Raw genomic sequence first — 22,253 nt, 5'->3', positions numbered from 1 at the left:
GGAGTGTCTGGAAGAAGCTTTTTACCACATTGAACATGAGGTGGGGCAGTCTAGAGTCGCCTCCTCCTCTGGTTTTGTGTCTCAGTCAGATGATGTACTGACAAAGTTTCAGCAAAAGAGGCCCTCAAACATCACAAATGTACCAGTGAGAAATGTGACAGTCTCAGGTCAATGTCTCCCTTCAGCACTCTGCAACCTCATACAACCCCTGGCCACACTATTAGTTTGACCATTTTTTGTTCCTCCCAAACCCACAAGTAACATATCTGTCAGTCCTTCTTCCTGTGCTCTGGCAACTCCACACTGCTCTTCTCCCATGCCAGGGCTCCATGCAGTTTCCCTTCCAGCAGCCATGGCACACAGGACTTGAGGATGGAGTGCTGTGGTCACACGGTCACCCTTTCCTGAGAGGATGCACAGCCAGGGCCAGCATTCTCCAACTCTCAAGGCAGACTGCAGAGAGGTTTTGAACATATTGTGGGTGAGGGAAGTTAAATTTTCCTGTGCCTGCTCCTCAGTCCTTGAGCTTTTTTCAGGGAAGAAGTTCCATCCTTTTTTGCTATACACTTGGACAGAATTACTGTATCTTTCAATACAGCTCTCACTGGAGAAAACACTCTTTTTAAAAAGTGACAGCTGGAAATTTGTCTCACAGGGCCTAAACTTGTCCCCACTATAAACAGAATGCCCCTTCGGGTTATTAATGCTGTAACTGTGGTGATCAAATGAATGTTCAGTCTGGACAAGGCAGTGCACTGTGAGAGATGAAACATTTTTAGAAGAGATTTGAGTATTTGTTTACGACATTTTGAAGGTTGAGTGAAGTACTGCGTGCTCCTGAAATTTCATCCATGCTTCTGAGGTGACAAAGACTGTAATAGCCAATTAAAAATCCCATGACAAGCCCATCATGTTTCAGAGAACAATTTTAGTAGGAAGTCAAAATATCTAATTGTTTTGTCCCTCTGTGGTCATGTTCATTGTAATTAAAAATAGCTTATTTGTGCACTTATTATGTACAATGATGCTTCCAGAACAAATATAGTCAAGGATGCAACTTCATATATTAGAAGTTCATAGCTGAGAGAGAATAAAAATTATTATTTTACTGGAGCTGTTGAAAAGTAAATGCTCTTTCTCTCCCCAGAAATGAAATACAATGTGATGATAAAATTACTGCATGCTAATATGTCAGATATGTGGCAGAGTGAGATGCCTCATGATGGATATTTATGGGGTGATGCAGTTGCTTGTTGATAGGGCAGTAAGTCACTCCTCCAAGCCTCATGTTTTCAAGCTGCAGAAGACTCTCACTATTTTATTACCTGTTATGCAACACCCCAAAGATAACAAGATGCTGTATTACAGACAATATTTGTTATGATAAAATTTGGCAATGGTTGAGCCCCTGCTCAGGCCAAAATCATGGCCTGTCACTCTGAGCAATATCTTCTGTTTCCTTGGTACTCCCTTTAGATGAATGCTTTCCTCTCTTTTTTTGTATCTTTTGCTTTGGCTATAGACACCAGGTTAGGTATCATGTCTTTATTTCATGTGTTTACCTGACTCCAAAGTCGTAGGGGACACAATAATGCTAAAAATACTACTAATAATGATGAAAACCTTCAAAAGAGTTCTTCTTACTGCAAAAACTCCACAAAAGCTTGTTATTCTTACAAGGAAAATGTAGTTCTTTGTGTTGGCATCATAGTGGCAGGAGCTTCTTTATTTTACTGCCAAGAGAGGGAATGGAGTGCTTTCCCCTGCCAGTGCAGCCAGTTCCAGGTCCTTCTGACCCTGGTGCAGTTGCACTTTCTGGATGATCATATTTGTGTACCTCATAAATTTCTTGTGCTTTAGATTAGGAGAGGTTATTTAATCTCATTTGATACTCTCATTTGAGTGGGATTCAGGTCCCCTCACTACAGCTGAGCTGGTGATCTCCCAATTCATCCTTCAGCATCAGTGGAGAGGAAGAGGCATTTTGGAGGCACAGTTACTTCAACAGGCTTTAGAATGGGGTGAATATTCACCCATTGCCCTATTTTTCTCCATTATCGATGAGAGGACTCTCAGGTAAATAGCTCATATTCATTCAGGTGAATAGAATCATAGAATCAGAGTATTTTTTATTTTTGGTAATTGTGGGGTGGCAAGGAGCTGTAGCCACTCTTTCTCCAAAAGATGAGCCTGCAACTACAATCAGTTTATACACTGTGGTAAAATCACCTTGGGGAATGCACTGTGGAAGAGAAAAGGAGGTTGCTTTCAGGTGTACCATACATAGAAGCAAAATTCCTTGGTATTTTCTTGTGGTGATGAATCACCTACCAAGTATTTAAACTGGTTTGACTCTAGTTCTGAGATAAGCCTTCAGGCAGCACTGGAACAGGGGGAATTCACCTTCTGGTTGCATCAAGTCTTTGTCTTCTACATAACTTCTCTAGAACTGAATGCAGTTGCTTCAGCTGTGTAAAGCACACAAGGCTGGCATAAAGGTTCACAATGTCCTCATGTGCTGCCAGTACTCTTTGTGCTCAGGTGCCCTCATTTTGAGACAAAACTTCCACCCCACAGATTGGTTAATTTTTAAAGCTATAGTCTAACCTTATCTTAAGCCTGTGGCCAAGTCTGTGATACAATGGCATTAAGGGAATAATCACTGTGCTATGCAGCTACAATCTGCTTTCACTAGCAAGATAAATCTGTTACCTTTTTTCTATTGCTTAGCTGCTGAGAGGATGGATGATTAAACAGTGCAAGGTTATCAAGAGGTTCCTTAATAATTTGTCCTGGTCTCAGACACAGTGGTAATGTTGAAAATTTCCATTGGTATTTATGCAGCACTTGCCATGATAATGTCTGTCACCTTAACTCGGAAAAACGTTCCTTATCAGAAGAATTCTTACATGTGTTTAGCTTTAAGCAGAGGTGTATGTCCTACTGTAGAGAGGCTGGGGCTTAAGGAAAGTAATCATATATATAAAGCTTTCAGGATGTTATTTCCTGGGTCTGTGAGCATGCTTGAGTACAGAGGAAATGCAGGCAGATTGAGCAAAATATAGATTTCAATCAATTTTTATTTTTGCCTTCTTACACGAAATATTATTCATCTGCAGAAATGCAGATCATTCATGCATCTGTTTTCTTAAATACAACCTCACATGTTTTTATATTAAATAAATTTAGGACCTTCGCAGACTTTTATTTTTTTACTGTTGTACTCCACATCTTTCCTCTGTTGCTCAAAATACCTCCAGGAGGTCTTGAAACACAGCATTAATGCTGCTGAAAAGAGCAGCACATGCCAAGAAAAAAAAAGGAGTTCTGCAAAGGTGGGTTTCTGGTGGCTTTCTTAGACATAATTTTGATTTGTTTTTCCTAAGGAGGAAATCTGGGAGTTTGTCAAGGATGGAGAAAAGGTGCAAACTGCAGAGCTGCAGCCCCTGACAGGGTATGGCCAATACTAATACTCAAGAAAGAGCCCACTTTGAACAGTGCAGGCTGTCTGGGGGACTGTGCATCTTCAGGACATGATGCTTTAGCTAAACTTTGGATTAGCATAGAACAGCGGGGAAATGAACTCAGTGTCTGATTTTAGTCAGTGTCCAATGTGGGAAAGGCCACTGAATGTATCACTGCTTTTTCTCTTGTTCCTTTCCAATGCTGACTACTTTTAGGGTTTTTCTGGCATCTAAGATTACTAGGAAGAAGATAGATAGCCCATTATGGTTTCTTTTGGAAGAAGAAGAGTTGTAATTATCCAAAAATCACAATGCTAACTTGCGTTATCATTTCCTGATGATTGTTCATAGCCAAAATAGAGGAAAACAGATATTCGTCTTTGAATTGAAGGATAATTTTGGAACATATGAAAGGTCAGTGTTTCAAAACACATGTGACTTCAGTTAATTATGAATCTGGTTTTTATCTTGGGATATGGGATCCGTTTTTAGATAAGGTACTTAGAAAAATGACATTAGGAGTAGCAGCAAGCTGAGGAGATAAGAATGAACTACTTAAACCTTTGATACCTGTTATCGATAAATTCTGCTCCAACATTTCTCACAGGGAATAGCATTATGTCTTTGGTGGACTACGGGGTGTACATTGATGGGTACTGAAAGTTTAGGGCATTTGGAGCTTTGTAGTGATATGGCTCCACAGGTAATTTTTTCATTTTGGGAGCATTGAAACTACACTGCCATGGTCCTTTCCCAATGTCTCCTTGTCTAATTTGTTTTTCTCTCAAGTCTTAATGCATATTTTAAGCCTTCTGGGGCCAGAGTTCATGATTTTGCTCCCTACATGTACCATGCCAAGTGCAGTGAAGTTCTGCTCTGTATCTTGGTTGCAACCATTACATCCAACAACTTCCACAATGGTGACAGCTCACCTCAGCTAAAATCTGTGAGAATGTAAAGGAAATTTGGATGAGGGCGTGGAAGGGAAAAAAAATCAATGTTCCTCTGGACCAGGAGGCTGAGCAGCTCAGTCTGAGATAGGTTTCACTAGACTCCTACCTACCAAAATATGGAGAAAGGAGTGAAAATAAACAGCATACAAACAAGGAATTCAAGACGTTGAGAACAAAGTGGAGAATGAGATGGGAACCTGGAAGGAAGGAATGTATTTTTCAGGGAAAGACTGAAAAAGGGAGGTAGGGATATCTGAAAAGTGTGAAACAACATGTGCAGATGGCTACAGTCAGGGAAAGCAGGCAGTCAATTGTTCTGTTCCTCCTTTGCTTTTTGTGAGGAGCTGGATCTCCCAGAAATGTCAGTGAAATGTCAGTTTGATATCTATATATCTTTCTTCTGCTCTCTGGCTGAGTGAAGAGCTCCCCTCCTGTTGAAATGCTGTTTTAACTGCTTTCCACTTGCTATCAAGGTGATAAAATTCTAAATCAGATGACAGGAAAGTTTGGGACTCTGTTGAATCTAACACCCTCCTCCAGTTTCATATTTTGAAAGATTTATTCATATTTCTGTCCAAAGCTGCATTCTTCTAAGTAGATCTTTTAAGTCAGAAAGAGTATGTCTATATCTAAACAGCTTGAATTTAAACAGCAGTATATGTAAGAAGTCTCCAGGTCTGTGTGGTGCCCTATGGAACTTCATCCATGGTATTATCTGAGACCATAAGAGGTTCTGTGTTTTTATTTGGTGCTGTCCTTTTCAAAATAGCATGACCAGAAATGAATGCTGTGGAAAGATTTCATGACAATGCTCTATTTGGTGCAGCTGTGCTGTAGGAAGAGGGCTGTCAGTAGAAGCAGTTCAAGCTGTAGGGCTTTGTCCTGCTGATGGAGCTGATGCACCTTCTACACATTTCATTTTTTAAGCTTTTACTTTTGAATGCTCTCTTTGGGCAGTCACCTCTATGGTCAAAGTGTATTATGATGAGGATGTATTCTGGTTGCCTAACTGTCTGCTGTGTGCTCTAGCAAGCATTTAGAACAATGTTTTAGATAAGAACATTGTAGTAGTCTCAAACAAATAAAAAAAAAACACATAAGGGGCTTTTCACTATTCCTGTTTTGACACTTAGCAAGACTGGAGCAAAATTCAGTGCTTCTCTTCAGATGTTTTATACCCCAGACAGCTGTGTTGAGATATGTTTGACCAAAGATGTACCACACTGATACCTCCTGTGATCTGGTGAGTCTGGCCTTGCTGGTCACCCAGCAAAAAGACTTTCAGTGTGATTTCAAATGAATCATGTTCTAAAAGTGCCTATATTTCTCTGTCTTTGCTACAGAAAGAGCTCAGGGCGACCAGCTCACAAAGAAAATAGATGTCTCCACTGTAAAATCCTATAACGACTTGAGATTCAGACCTCCCTTAAATGCCAGCAGTGCCTTCAGCTCACCATCTTGCCAAGTGTCAGCAATGCTCAGAGGAAAAGACCATACTTTATCTCAGTGCTGTTGTTATGGGAAAGGGCATCAGAAAATTCTGTACTGGATAAGGAATCCTGTGAAGAAGTTAAAAAGTCAGCTGTGAGATCTGTTCCCTGTAGGAAGAAGTCAAATATAAGAAGCAGGAATACAATTATTCTTGCATTATTTTGGTAGGCAACAGGCAATCCCACCCAGCTGCAGAGCTTGGATAGGTGTCAGGAAACATGATAAGAGAAGGGGCAACAGATTCCCTTCGGGGTTGAATAGCTTAGGCAATGTTGAGCAGAGCTGGATCTGACAGAGAAGTGCTAACTCTCTGTGAGTTTTGGATGATCATGATTAGGTTAATTAGGAGACCTTTCTGATGACAATTCTACAATGAGCACTGCTCCTTCCATTTCCTTTGGCCATACCCTCCAATTTCCAAAATAGGAAAAGCAATAAGAGAAGAAACAACCTGAATACATAGGCAGATTTTGTTAGTATCACTATTATGCATCAGTATCAGAGGTGGTTTTTTTTAATTGCCAGAATTCAAATCCTATAGAAGATACTTTTTTGGCATAGAAATTGCCTCTATTAATGACCCTTCTACACAATAGTACTTGTGACAGCATAAAGTTTGCTAATTTCAGTGTATTGTGTCCACATTATGGAATTTATATACTTTTAAAAAGTCCTTAAAGCAGTAAAAATTCTTGCTTTAGATAAAGATTAGTGATCTTTGCTTACCATGATGAGGCATTGCTACTTTTTCTCTACTCTTTCATCTCAGGGTTAGACCTTATTTTGCTCATAAAATAATCAAGGTTTGGTTTAGTGGTGAACACAGTGGTGGTGTTGGGTTGATGGTTGGACTTTATGATCTTAGAGGTCTTTTCCAACCTTCTATGATTCTATGACTAATAAAACCTCTTGATACAGGAGTAAGAGAAATTGAGAAACTAGTCATCCCAAACTGCTGGCTCTTACAAGAAGTGCAGGGATATGTCTTCTAAGTTCCAGAATGCTGTCATCTCATTTTACAGGTTCTCTGTAAATTCAGTCTAGTTTAAAAGTCTTAGATGCTGATTCAGCTAGAACATATTTAGTACTGCAAAGAGAGAGGAAAAAAGTCAATTCTTAATAGACCTCAGTTTTGATATCTTTGGTCCCATTACCATGCCAGTGCTGGTCCTACACTCACGTGTTTTGCAAGACCAAGGATACAGTTTGTGAATGGGAGTGAATATAAGCTGTGGTTCTTAGAACAAATAAGTCTTGACACATTGACCTCAAGATGAATTTCAGCTTTCCTGGATCAGCAAAATTCTGGGTATCTTGTTTGTAAAACTGTCTAGAAATTCAGTTACTGGTGCTAAGTATTCACATTCCTTCTGAGCTATTTGTCCATAAGTATTGAGATGAGGTTTCCAGTTTTTACCACATATGAAATGCATGAGAAATCATTCACCTATGAAGCAGCCCTCTCTATAATGAAATATGGCAACTTGCTAGAGCACAATACAATGTTCTGTATGGGCATAAAAGGAGAGCAAACAACTTTTTTCTGAGTTAACTACTTAAGGAATTTTAGGTCAGTGGAAGGTAATTACCCAAAAATTAACTTGGCCCATGTGTACAGGCTAACATCTGTATTGTTGCAAAATAAAGGCCACAGTTGTCTTTAAAATGAGTAACAGATGCACTCAGTGCTTAGATTTCAGATCTCATCTAAAAGTCTTCCTGTTATAGGTGGCCCTTTCCCTCACCCCTTCCCCAGCCCTATACAGAGCACTCGCTTGCTACTGGTCCAGACTGCTGTCTGCTACACACCTCATCGACAGCCTCTTGCACTACAGCTTTGCTTTAAAGAGCTGGAATTTTATTTGTGACAGCTGGCACTGCAGCCCTTTGTTTGCAAGTCAAAAAATATAGTTCACTGTATGAGCAGAGAGAACAGCTGAGAGAGCACCAGCCCAGTGCAACACAGACATTTACAAAGATAACCTCTTACTTGTGTTGGAGACAATGTTTTCAGCAGATCTGGTGAGTCAGTGGAAATAAATATTCTGTGCCTTGATAAAGGCACAAACACAGATGTCAGAAAGCAGCAGCCAAAGAAAGCACTATTGTTACAGGGTGCTGTGCAATATTAAGTATTAAACAGCTATTTTTAAAGTGAATATTAACTTCAAACTGATGGTACAGGTCTTTGTAGAGAGTTTTCTCCAATGGAAGCAGAATGGTCATGAACATCACACAGGTGGAGAATGCAGTGACTGTGCTAATGCTGCTGCACAGCCACAGCTCTGAGGCTGGACATGGGCATGACCCCAGTGTAGGCACAACGGGAGATGGCAGATGCATCCTGCCCTTTGCAGCATGTTGAATCATCTGCTTGCCTGCCCTACGGATGGGCCCTCGTACCTAGTGCAGCTTCCAGCTGTGTCACCTGACCCTGCAGTGATGTCTCTTGGCTGGAACCAGAGTTTTGGCACCTGAGGTGCTTTGTTGCAGAGGCACATGGGCTGGGCTCACCAGCTGAACTGAGTCAGGTTATCTGTAGGGTGCCCTGGGATTCACTCTGGCATGACTGGCCAGCTCAGGCACAGCAGTGATGTGATCAGTGTCTACAAGATTCCCTGGATACCAGGGACACAGTAAAGTCTGCATTTGTCAAACAGTTCTGAGGGCTGTGATGAAGAGGGTGAAGAAGTGGGTATCTCCCCTTCCCAATCTATGTGGGCACAAAGCCTGCAGATAAGTCTGGTGCTGGGCACTCTCAAAGCCTGGGACATCTCTGTGTGCCTCTGTTTTCCCAGGTACACTCAGATGTCCTCAGTAATGTGCTGCCTTTTGGTCCAAGTGCTCCATGTGCTGCACTGGGTGTGAAGTACTGGCTTTCTGACTGCCCCCTTTCCTTCCAGAGGACATCTCTGTCAGCACTGGAACGGTCAGAACAGCAGATTAGGAGAGCATCCAGCCTGGAAGAGCTGCTTCACATCACTCACTCTGAGGACTGGAAGCTGTGGAAATGCAGGCTAAAACTCAAGAGCCTGGCCAACTTAGACTCCCGCTCTGCTTCACATCGCTCGACCAGATTTGCTGCTGCTTTCTATGATATCGACACACTGAAAGGTAGGTGCAGGTTTGTGGCCAAGTCTGATCTCAGCTTCAAGACCCCTCCCTGATTCTTGTGCAGTAAACTGTGAAGTAAAGGGTTTCCTAGAATATATCCATACTGGAAACAAGAGGGCATTACTGGAAAATGACTTTGTATGGAAAAGATGAACATGAAAACACGAAAAAGGCAACAGCCTGAGTACACCTCCCTGTTCTGTGGCCAAATCAGGCTTATTTCCTCTGCATACTCTCCAAAGGGAAGATGTACTGTTCAGGGATTCATCAGTGCACAGAAGAAAGAGAAGTCAATGTACAAAAACCAGGTTGGAACAACTGGCTGAGGGGCTGGACAGCAGCACTGTGGTACATCTCAGAACTTGCTTGCAGGCAGAAATGAACAAACTTTACTGCAGGCATAGAAATCCCTTTTTTATTAGGTGTGCTCTGATACAAGGCACTGCACCAGCAGCAGTTTCTGTGTGGGAATTGAGAGAAAGAAGGTGTTGTCCTAACCTCAATCTGTTTAAGGAAGTTTCTGCAGAGAAAAGTGATCTTGAGGCAACCCACCAGGAACTAAAAGTGGAGAATCACAGCCTACTCCCTCCATCTGGAACAAGTATGAATATTGTTCCTTCTAGCTGTGATGCTCAAGAGGCATTACATATTCATGGATGTAAAACAAAGGATCAGTTACTATATTTTGGTCCAGCAAATTGACATCCTACAGCAAAGCTAAACTACAGCCTAATGAAGGACAGGCTCAGATAATCTCTTTGTTGTCTTTATTCTGACGTGATATTATCATATCACTTTCCTTTTGGGAAATTAGATATTGCTGATCCTGTTCCAATATCACTTTTACATCAACCCCAGCCACATTCACACACCATTACTCAGCTAAATTATGTCTGAGCAAAGGCCTTAAATTGCTTCTCTGAGCCACAACACAGAAATGTGTATACAAGGGCCTGTCTGAAGAGGGTTTTCATATAACAGGCATGGTTTTACAATTGACACAGTAATTTTGTACAGAAAAAAAGTTGAAACAAATACACACATGAAGAACAATTAAGACAGCTTTTAAGAGTGATAAACATTCTTGCTTACATAACCTTTTAATTCTACTCAGAAACATTAAAAATCCTTAGAGTTATTAGGAGTACCCAGAGTCAAGTGCTGTAATCCTCTACTCACTGTTGCTCATTTAGTGAACACCAACAGTTCTGCAAAACTAAAACATCCCTTTTGTCAAAAAAGCATGGAAACAGGGGACATTATAAAATGTTACTGAGGCAGGGAACATTGAGATGGGCATTTTTCAGTGGCAGAATAATGTAATTCAATATTTATAACATAAATAATATTCAGATAACAAGGTCACTAGGCCATTTAATGTGCTGTGACTAATTTGAGATGGTCACAGGGCTGGAGCACCTCCCTTATGAAGTCAGGCTAAGAGAGCTGGGGTTGTGCAGCCTGGAAAAGATGAGGCTCCATGGAGATCTAATTCCAGCCTTCCTAAGAGGGAGCTGCAAGAGAGCTGGAGAGGGACTTTTCCCAAGGGCATGTAATGAAAAAAGAGGGTAAGTTTAGATTAGATATTAGGAAGACACTGGAGCAGGTTGCACAGAGAAGCTGTGGATGACCCATCCCTGAAGTGCTCAAGGCCTGGCTGGATTGAATACTAAGCATCCTGGTCTAGAGGAAGGTGTTCCTGCCCACAGCAGGGGTGTTGGAATTAGCTGATCTTCAAGGTCCCTTCTAAACTAAACTGTTCTGTGGTTCCATTTTACTGTGGTTATATAGACACAGTTTTCTTCTGGGAACAGCTATTAGGTTGCTTCCTATTTTCCCTTTGAAAGTCTAACTTTAGACACAGAGATGTCAGCTTTCTCGTTAAAAGTCAGGTTGTCGAAATTCAAGTTAAAAAAAAAGCCCATTGGGCCACCTTCTCCATTCTTCCATTCAAAGTGGAATTATCCCAGGACAGAAAGTACTTTTGTTCTAATATATTCGTATGTTCAAGGTACTAAAGTTTCTTCTAAAAAAACACAGGCCAATAAACATGTATTTCTTTCCCACACCCTTTCCAGTCATTAAACAGTGACCTCTCTGCCAAGGGAATCAGTTTTGTTTTAATAAAATGTTTTGTTGAGAAGGCTGGGTCAAGACTTACCATTTTTTCACTAGAGTATCTTCCACAGCACTCCAAACTCCTCTGGGGGAAATTCAGGAGTCTTTTTCCTCCTTTCTAAAGCTTTAATAGTGAATTAACTGAAAGTTTGTGTCACTTCATCTAATCACAGTCTCCCCTGAGCTGCTCAGTCACTAAGCACTTTCAAGCTGGAGACTGTATCACAGAAAAATTTCTCAGAAACTGCTCTGTGCTTGGTCACAGAAATGACCAGAGTGACCATGGGGCTTCTGAACAAGATGTGACACCCACTTCCTTGTCAGCCAGTTCCTGCAACAGCCCTTCTGCTAAAGAAGTGGTTAATAAAGTGAGGATGTGTGTAGCTGGAAAGGTCATTGCTGCTTATACTCATTGAAGTGACATCTGAAGCGATTGCATGTACATATCCTAATGAATGTGCAAACACTTTAATTTCTATTTTAATGATAGGATTAGATTAGCGTTTTGATAGAATTAACATTACTCTAGAAAATTCTATTAATTTTAATGATTATTCTTCTCTAAATTTATACCTCTTCTTCACAATTCAGACATCAAAATCTTATTTCCTGTACTCTTTGCATGACTGAAAAATGGAGCAAATCAACCCTGTCAAAGGACTTTGCAGGAATAAACAAAATTCTTTAAATATACAAAGTCAGTTAAAGAAAGAGTTTAAAATAGCAAAAAGAAAATCAGGAATGAGAAAAATAGATCTTCATCTGAAAGCGAGGTATAGCATGGAGGTTAAAATATTCCAGAATTTCTTCTTTCTCAGAATTTCACTGTAAATGTAGGCACTGCTTTTACAATAGTAGGGAAGTGTGTTGCACTGGAAGAGAGAGCATTTTTTAATAGTATAAAAGTTGCTTTTCGTCTTTCACAAGCCTGATGTAGGGGGTAAAGAGGAAAACTGTTTTTCATCATTTTAAGAAGAACTTAAGGCATAAGCATTGATAACTCATGAGCAATTCCATGCCTTGAATCAAGTTAGCAAAAGGCAAAAAATGGAGAGCCACCTATTGACAAAACTCAAGACTATTATGTATAGTATGTAAATGTCACTGTTTTCTCTGTCTGGTTCAGGCAATTAATGGGTTATTCCTCCTTAAAGTCAGAGTTTGACAAATCAGTCAAGCCTAGACTACTAGTCTACAGAAATTCAGAATTTGAAAGGTGCCACAGTGTTTTGACTAGATGACTCAGGCTTGAATTAATATTCCTGTTATTCAGCCTGGAACCCCCTGGTGGTACTGAGGTGTGAGACTGTTTGTCTTGGATTTCACCGGGCATTTTGGAAACGGTGCTCCCTGGCTGACATCCACCAGGAGTACTCATACCCTCTGACCAGAATCTGGTAATCATTAATGTGCTTTTGCACATTAAAGGCCAGGCTCTGCTGAGTCCATGGTGGGGAACACTCAGAGAGAGGATAAAATGACAATAAGGAAGGCCACCCTGGAGCAAAGGGGAACAGGGTGTGGGGCAGCTTTGTCAGAGAGACACTGTGGAGCTGGGGATATTCAGCTAAGGGAAATCAATGCAGCTCTACCTGATCTGCTGGAATTAACAGATTTTGGTCATTTGCATTGAAAACTAAAGGCAGATAAATGCAACAACCTCTCTGCCAGGGCAGATGGTGTAAACTTCTGCGATAATTTTGCACTCAGGCTCCCTCTGGTCATTAGACTGATACAAATAAGTGCAAATTGATGCAAGTAAATGGCCTGCCAGCACTTCATTTTTATTTATATAATTCTTCTGCTTCACTAATCAAGAGGTTTAACTTTGCCATGATTGTTCATAAAAATGGTGTTTTCTCCAGTCATAGATGAAGAATGGCAAAAGACTCAGTGTGTGCCAAGGGAAACCTGCGTGGAAGTTGCCAAAGAGCTGGGTACAACAACCAATAAATTTTTCAAGCCTCCCTGTGTGAATGTGTTCAGATGTGGAGGTTGCTGCAACGAGGAAAGTCTCAGCTGCATGAATACAAGTACAACTTACGTGTCAAAAACGGTAAATGAGGCTGTGCATCTGTTTTCTTTTTACCCTGGCTCACCAAAAAGGGAGGGGAAGGAGGATGTTTGGTTTCTGAGATCCTGTTATGAAAGATCTGTCTGCTCTATCATAACAAACAGAAGAATTAATTTTTTATCCATGTGGAGCAAATGCAGGAGTGAGCAATAGCACTTTACATTCATGTTGCATTATTAAAAAATCGTTTATTTCTGTGTAGAGATAGAAAATCAGACTCTTAGAAAGCGACTGCAGGCTCGTGACCACCAGAAGTTAGATCCTTCTTTAATATATTGTTACTTGGACTGGGAATCCCTTGAGAGCATTGTCTCCTAGAAATCCTCTGTATTCAAGGTTTAACTGCAGGAAATTTTGTTGTGTTGGGCCACTGCATTTCAACATTATCGTCTGTACCAAGAAGTAAATAACTGGTTAATAATTTTGGATGTGCAATTTTTCAAGCCAAAAAAGGAGACATATTCATCAGGTGAGACCAGATGCTCTTAATTAGCATGCCTCAGGATCAGAATGTCCCAAATTACAGGCCTCTTAGGGAAATAAAGGCATAAACCAGTAGTCAATTACTAAATAGGTGCAACAGGCGATACCCAAGTTTTAATGGCCACTCCCAAAAACTGAGCATAGATAGACAGACAGCTTTTCTCTACTCCCACTAGAGGCTATGCACAGAGATATCTTGCTCCAGTGGGTGAGTGAGCAGAGCTCCAAGTTTAGTACTTCAAATCCACTCTGTGGATGAAACCATCCATTGTTCATCAGCATCTGGTCTAGTGGGTGTCACCCCTGCCCAGGGGAAGGGGTAAGGGGTTGGAACTGATCTTTAAGGTCCCTTCCAACCAAGCCTTTCTATGATTCTATGATTCATACCCACAGATGAAGACTTGTCTTCTTTGATGAACCTTCATCTTGTGCATTCCTATTTCACTTGGTGTAATAAATGAAATTCTACTTCTGAAAAAGGCTTCTCTTTAAATCATAATAAAGATCAAAGGCAGTTGTTTCTAAAAGAAAATTGAAGCCCTTATGGGGAACAGGTCCAATTCACTTCTGAATTTATTTTGTGTTTGTTGGAATGTAATTCCACTCTGTCTGGTTGTGCTGGAATATAGCTGGAGTAAAATAAATCAGGGCTTGTCCTTCTTGCGTCAATGCTCATTAATTGCTTTCATTCCACACCAGAAGGAGGAAGCTGTTATGAGTTGTTGGCCACACACAAAAGACATCTGATCAGCTCAGGGAGCTAGGTCAGGCTAAGAAGTATTTATTTATTTATGTGTTTTTTAAGCAGCAGTTCATAAGTTTGTTGAAAAACTGCAATTTTGCAGAGTGCAACATTCCTTTAGCATCCTTCAAAATAAGCATTCCCTCAAACGTCCCCAGCTAAGTTCCATTCCTGGATACACCGCGATCAGTCCAGATTTATTCATCTGGTGGAATTATTCCCATATTCCCATATTCTCATATTAGTAAGAGGATTTTTTCCCTTGGTATAAAATATCGACTGGAGGATATTGATGCCACCTAAAGTTAGACACTGCAACACATAAGTTTTAATGCCTAAGCAGTCTGCTTAGGAATACTCAGTCCCTGCGGGTAGATGCAGCTTTAAGCCAAGACATGCTGGCACACCAAGATGTGCCCAGTGCTTGGGTTTCCATGGGAAGGAAGCTGGTTTGAGGGGCAGAGGGAATGTGGATTACTTCAACAGCTCCTACACACAGCTGCCCAAGGAACCAGAGCCTCCACAGCCCTACCCAGAGGTCACTCTTAACAATTTGGATGCACTGAAAGCAGGCTGCTTTGTTCCTAAAGCTCCTGCTACAGTCAACAGAGAGACGTTTCCAGGAAGATTCCCTGCAGAAACCCAGCTGAAGCAGAATGAACTTTCCTGTATTTACTCCTGTTTCTCCCCTCTCTGAGGAGGCTGTGAGGTTTAAGTTAGGTCCCTGAAGATGCATAGTGTGATTATCCCCAAGGACAGTTAAGTAGGTGTCTCTGTAAGTGGTAGAGACTCAACTGATGGTGCAACCAAGAACAAAGTTCTCAACACCTACCTCTTTCACATTTGGCTCCAGCATCCAAAAGAGGTTTTTGTGTTTGCTTGCAAAATAATTTTGAGTAGTCCTGGGTGCCCATTTTGGCAAGTTCCTACCTAGGTGGGCATTGCTTATTCTTCAAAACCTCCAGTGCACTTCTGTTCATTTTTATTTATGGTAACTATCTCTAGATAAGAGCAAAGATGGGGAAAATGGTGGTAAAGAATACAATAATTTTATTTAAAATGTTAATTATTAATTATTATTTAATAGCTATTAATTAATTATTAGCTGAAGAATGGAAACTGTAAAATAAATGTCATTTTTTTCCATCTAGCTCTTTGAAATCTCAGTTCCCTTGACAAGTGTTCCTGAGCCTGTGCCCATCAAAATTGCCAATCACACAGCCTGTAAGTGTACATCAAATACCCAGCGCCCCCAGTACACCATCATACGAAGATCTGTCCAGTACCCAGAAGAAGATGGGTAAGTTCCCTCATCTGCAAACTTCTACACATGTTGAAATTGTTTTGTCCTGATCTGCATGCTATAATGGTCCACTCTCTTTCTGTTATCCCAACAGTTTTTCTGAATAACTTAGTTATCACTCTGGGTTAGGAAGTACACCCAAACCATGTGAATGTTAAGTGAGGGGTCATCAGAATCCAACAAACTGTAGGCCAGTTCAGCAGCATCTGGAGTCATTAAGATATTTAGGTTCTTGAGCAAGGACTCAAAGTGCTCAAACTGGCATTATGCTCCAGTGGAGCTATTTGAGACAGCAAACTCTGTTTGACAGCAAACTCACAGCTCTGCTGTGTCACTATTTAGCCAGGGCACACTGAGTTCTGTGCTCAAGCAAAAGCCCTCTGTCATACTTGACAGAGCATGTTGGGTCAGAATCGATGTGAATCTTGGCTTTCCACTTTTTGATCCAGTCTTGGTTTGCATCTGTCGGGCTCATGGACGGGAGAAAAAGTGACCTCACATCTCACTCCAAAATATGGCATAAAATACCAGCACTCCTGGTGAGAAAAGGCTACATAAATTAAACAAAGACTCTAGAAACTAAAAGAGCTTTAGTGACTCACTGGAAGTCAGCTCGAAATTCTCTGTCAAGCCCTGCATTTGGCTTGTCCCCATCACTGCCCTTCAGCTGGACACTGGGGTGGGGAGAGGTGTCACTTCAGCAAAGCCACTCCAGCCCTCCCTCAGCCTGCTGGCCTCTGAATCCTCTTTCTTGACAAACACAGAACCCCAGTCTTTTTTCAGTTTGTGAGTTCCTCTCCCAGAGCAAAGGGCCTGAAAGTCAATCTGTCCCTCTGACACTGAAATAGTCCCCTGTGCATCCATGAGCACGGGCAAATTAAACTGGAACTGAACCTTCTGGCAGTAAGGCAAAATTGAGTAAAGTTACACAACATGAACACTGCAGGACAAAGACCACCCTGCCTGGGGTAAAGCTGTTTTGTGGAAAAGTGGAGCTGCAAAACTGTAGCTTTTTCCTAAGGCTGTAATCTGAAATAGGTGCTGAACTTGTGTCCTGTGAGAGCTCTGCCCTATCAGAGAACCACCCAGACCCCATTCTCTATTTGCAGCAGAAAAGCACACAGGTGCCAGGCCTTCACCTGGTACAGGTGGCAGATCCTGCACACCAGCACCTCATTTTGCCAAATGGATACTCTGATGCCCCTAATTATTTTCTTAAATTCCTGTCTCAATTTGGTTTTCTTCTAGATGCCCCTTTACCAACAAATTCTGCCATAATGGATGGATCTGGGATAGTGACAAATGTGAATGTGTTATAGACACACAGCACTCCAACAGACGAGAAGGTAAAGATGGACTGACAAATAGACACTTTTTAATACTATCTCCAAGCTCTTTCTCTCCCATTCTGGTCTTTTTTTCTTGGATATTTTACTCTCTCTATATTAGCAACCAGAGTAGGACATAGGAAAGTATTTATAAGATTTTGTGAAGTAGGCGCTCTGTACAAATTTTTGTTTCACATGTGCCTTAAATTGTATGGTGGGCATTAGGGAAATTTCTTAACTGTAGAAAAAAAATGCCCTAGAATACATTGCATGAGGCAGGTACTCATTTTATTTTTTAAATTTTATTTTCAGTTCTTAAGAAAAGAATTAATAGCGAATAAGAGAGACAAAACCAGTCCTGCACATTAGTTACACTCAGTGCAAAAAATTATACAACCTTTCAAAATATTTGAGTACTTTTAATGATAATCTTAGGTTATTTAGGAATCTTTCAAACTGATATACCCTACATTCTCAGGAGTATGTATGTATACTTCTTCAGGTCTGTGGAAGGAAATGGAAGATGATAAAATTTGTAGAAGAATAGCAACTGCCTTTCTTCCTCTGCTTCTCCTGTAAAATTTTAACTTGTCAAAGAAAATTGCAGGAAGTATTCTGGGTGGTAATTGTGCAAGTCTAAGCATACTTACTAGCAATAAATATTAAGAGAAATTAAATTTTCTCCAAGTCCTATGCAAGGTTTTTAAAATTGTTTTTCTCAGGAAATTGTATTGGTCAAAATAACACGATCATGGCACTAGAGGAAACAGACAGAGAAAGAAACCTTGCCTTTGTGCTTCAAGCTACATTCAGCAAGACAAAGAATAAACCATTCAAGACAACAATAAATCAGTCTGGCAAGTAATTCCTAGACCAGAAAACTAAAATAAAACTAAATAACCTCATAAACTGGTTTACTGATTACAATCTCCTAATGTTAATAAGCAAGAAATAATTTGCATAGTGGTTTCTGTTGGATCTTTTCTCACTCTGGATAAGATCCTCTGACCATCAGGTTAGGCAATAAAACACAAGTTACACTTCTCAGTCCAGAAAGGATTAGTACTCTGTATTTCAGAGTGAGTCCAAAGGACTGAGAATAGCCAGAGCCCCCTTAACTCGGAGTCTTTTGTAAAGGCAGCTTGGAGCATTAAAATCTGTGACTTGTTGAATTATGGCCTCTACTGACATAGACTCAATATTTCCTCAGAAAAAGTAAAGTACATTGTATTTGGCAAGTGGCTGGGACAAAACAACTTAAAATCTGTCTTTGAGGTTGAAACAAAGTGAGATCGAAACACTCTGCACCACTTCACACATGCCAAGCTTTATCACCCCAAGGAAAGGGTTTGTCTTCCAAGAATTTTAAGCACACTCCCTCCTCCCTTTCAATAGGCCTTAGGTTTTATTCTGTCCAGATACTGATTTTTCAGTATTGAGTAAATAATAATGAAAATTTCTTTCAAGTAATGTGCAAGCCTTTTCTGGCCACTGAGATCAGGGATCAGATGGCAGAGGTGCAGGTTACATTTCACATTCCATAGGTTATATCCAAGAGCTAATTGTAAAACTACAGGAAATTACCTTCCCAATGACACCTTATATGCCATGACCTTTAACCAGGGATGTGCTGCTTGCATTTTAATAAAGCTTTCACAAAATGTGTTCCCTTTTTGCTAGGATTAGCTCCATATTGTACTCCAGATGTGCATTTTCAGGGAAGATATTAGACAGCGAGTTCCCTTGGCTGTTTTGGCTTTTTTTCTCAAATGAAGTATTTTCTTTCATCTTTGACAAATATGAATGTGCTCCTTGTTGAAGTGCTAGGCCAGCTTGCCCCCTAGTAGACATAGCATTACTCCTTAAAAATTCCTGCAGTGACTGTGTAGTGAAGTACACATGTGGTGGGTGTGGTAGTGTGCACGGATGTGCCTTTTTGTCACAGGTATAGATGAAATCCTTTTGAGATTATCTTTTTAAAACTTGCTGTCCAGAAAATATTTGTGTATTCCAAAACATAACACTAGGTTCTTGCAGTATACATCCCCCAAAACTTTTTTGTGCTAAGTTCAATTCACTAGAAATAGCAGTATTAGAATAACGTGAAATAATCAGCTCAGTCCTCTAGAGTCCTTCTCTGCATGGGAAGTTGCATCAGAAATTGTGAAGTCTAGAATCTATAGAAAGTACATGTGTGAGTCCTAATGAATAGAGAATATAAAGAGTCTCTTCAAAGCAGGATTTAGTCATGTAAAGCTTACTGCTAAAAGATGTATGTGCTGTTGCAGGACTCCCTCCTCTTGCTGAGCTGGCTATGTGTGGACAACATATGGAATTTGATGAAGAAAATTGTGAATGCATCTGTAGACATAAGTGTCCCACAGATTTCTTTCAAAGTAAAGAGAACTGCAGCTGCTATTTGTGTAGGGAGAGCCAGGAGAGCTGTGCTCTAAAACACAAGATATTTCATGCTGAAACCTGCAGGTAAGTGATCCTTGCCATTCAGTGTCTACATTGCAAGAGCTGAATTAGAGGTGCAAGTGCTTAACTGGCTGGGAGGTCCACTTGGGATAAAATACCTTGCTGAAATTACAGAAATAAAAAAATAATAACACTGATAAAAATATTGGAGGTTATATTTACAATACTTACCATATAAAAGGAATCTAAGGTTTATTTGTATTTTTAAGAAATCTGGACAAGGCTGCAAATCAACTATCAATACTTACTACCGTTTGGTTTTTTTTGCTTATCTTTAGGGAATGATGATTAAAACTGTACTACAACTGATATTAGTTCTTGCAATGAGCTATCGAGTCTTGTAGGTAGGCAGAACCCATCCTGTGACAGGTGTTCTCTGTGCCAGCTGAAGGCAATCTCATGGATGGTTAGAGACAAAGGCTCCCTATATTTGCACACAGAGCACACAGCACATTCCTCTTCCAGTTGGTCCTCAGAGCAAATAATTTTCTAAACCTAATGCAATTTTGTACACATATAAATCTACTAAACCAGCTCTGACCCCACTGAGAAGCAGGAAAATTGTTCTGGGGCTACTATATTCCATAAATTTCCGTAATCTGTTTTTATTATTAGTTTTAGGGTTTCTGTATCAAATCACAGATAGAAAATGCCCTCTTAGAACACTTGTTTTCATGGATTAGTTAATTTTTTAAAATTTTTCAGAAAGCTTTGGTCCCATGTAGAGACCCAGGAGCATGCAGTAGCTTAGTCTCAAAGTTTATATAAGGATAGTCAGCATCCAGTTTCCCTGGGTACCATGAGAGAGGTGTAGTTCACTGAGTGTTCACCAACAGGGTCCACTCTCAGTGGCTTCATAAATTCATTCACAGGAAAGATGCTGTGGAAGAATTAACATTTTCATCTTCAGCTTTGAGAGCAAGGACAAACACAAAATAGTTAGCAAGTATAAAAACAGCTAAAACAATCAGTCGAGCTAAAAATGAGCATGAAAGAATTGGTTATTTATATGTTTCAGAGAGGTGGGAGGGGAACAATGTAATCATTTGTTTACATGAATTTGGCTTCTAGAAGTTCCTGTAATCTGGACACATGACCTTAATGCCAGACTTCCGTGTGCAGTATTTCTGGAGGAGCAAAGCTGAATGATGAAGTGAGATAAGCTACTTTGCAGAGTCCAAGGGCAGCACTATGCAGTGCTGACCCTCAGGACTTCACTGGTCTCAAGAAAGGAAAGCATCACTTAAGATGTGAATCTGGACAAATGGACCACTGCAAGATATGCTGCTGTAGACAAAAATTGTGAAGCAGCAAATTCTTGTCTCCCTGTGTTGTAGGATGTCAACATTTTCCTAAACAGTGTGTAGGGAGCATTGCAGTGTTCATTGATGAAAAAGTTGAGGAATATTACAGTGAAGAATTTTCATATTAAAATGCTTTTCTCTTTCGTGTTCTTTTTCCTTTATCAAACAGTTGTGAAGACAGATGTCCACCCCAACCCAGAACATGCCCAACTGCCAAACCAGTGTGTTCCAGGCACTGTCGTTGTCCAAAGGAGAAGAGAGGTTCTCATGGGTCCCAAAGCAGAGAAACTCCTTGACTCAGCTTCCCCTATTCTTCGAAAATCCACTGCTTTGCAAAGTAGCTGTCACTGACTTTCAAACAATAGTAAACATGAACATCTTCCACATTAATAGCAGAAGAATTAATCCAGTCTGCATTTATTTATTAGAGTAATCACTAACTGCAAGTGAATCCTTTGGGACATTGGTAATTGTTCTCTAAGAGGTAACAACAGCTGATGAATTTCTGGCTGCATGGAAGAAAGACTGGAAAGTGCCAGTTAAATGTTACATTATGGAAGATGAAACTGTGCATTGGAAATAGAGTCACAGTCTCCAGCCAGTCATTCAGAAACTGAGACTTGATAATCTTAATCTCTGAATCCTTAGCTAATGCAGCTCCTGGGTAAAACTTTCTTCAGAAATTCAGTGTACAGGATTTGGCTTCTAATAGGTTCAGCACTGAGTTATTTGATCTACTGTCCAGCTTTGATTATCATTTTGTGTTTATTGTACAACTACTGTCAGATGTGCCATATTTAAGTGTATATAAGAAAATAAATACATCAGTTATTCGAGTGGATTTGATTTTTCTCTGTTATTTTAAAATTCTGCCCAACAAAAAGAAAATAAGAAAAAACCCAAAGCCATTTCAAGTACAGTTTTCCTACATTTGTTCCACAGGGACTGGCTTCTGCCCAAACCCAGGTCGAAACGAGGTCATTTGATCCAATAGTTTCTGGGGGAAAAAAAAAAATTCCCATTTCTGCCTGACAGCATGTGTGATTTATTTATTTGTTGCTGGTATAGTCTGTTAACTGTCCTAAGAGGATAACACCACACCAGTACTAACTCTTCAGTGATTTTTTGGAAAAGGACTTCACTAGAAGATGGTTTTCCTTTTAGCCTACTATGCAATGAAAATATCTCCTTTGCACTGAAATTCCTCTCCCCAATGTGAGGCCTGAGTAACAGTGCTTTAAGCAGATCAGGTAAAAGAGCAATATTATTTTCTGAGCCTCTGAAATCTTGTGTGAGGTAGTCCAGGGAAAATATTATAAGCAATAATTCTGAACTGGAAGTGATATTCTTGACATTTGTATGATTTTTTCCCAGTTGCTGAATTCTCCTACTCTACAC

General features: G+C 40.3%; 1 protein-coding gene across 1 annotated transcript in view; it reads left to right on the top strand.

Annotated features, from left to right (window-relative positions):
• VEGFD (vascular endothelial growth factor D) overlaps positions 1–21,696 on the top strand; it is a 30,081-nt gene extending 8,385 nt beyond the window's left edge. The window contains exons 2-7 of the mRNA XM_014875883.2: positions 8,812–9,022; positions 13,006–13,196; positions 15,591–15,739; positions 16,991–17,088; positions 19,359–19,554; positions 21,025–21,696. Of these exons, the coding sequence (XP_014731369.1) occupies positions 8,812–9,022; positions 13,006–13,196; positions 15,591–15,739; positions 16,991–17,088; positions 19,359–19,554; positions 21,025–21,151 (972 nt within the window). The 3' untranslated portion in view covers positions 21,152–21,696. The remainder of the gene's footprint in view (positions 1–8,811; positions 9,023–13,005; positions 13,197–15,590; positions 15,740–16,990; positions 17,089–19,358; positions 19,555–21,024) is intronic.
• Positions 21,697–22,253: the final 557 nt, after the last annotated feature.

Source organism: Sturnus vulgaris, chromosome 2, assembly GCF_052056855.1.
Source record: "Sturnus vulgaris isolate bStuVul1 chromosome 2, bStuVul1.hap1, whole genome shotgun sequence".
NCBI lineage: Eukaryota > Metazoa > Chordata > Aves > Passeriformes > Sturnidae > Sturnus > Sturnus vulgaris.
This window is presented reverse-complemented; position numbering and strand designations above follow the sequence as displayed.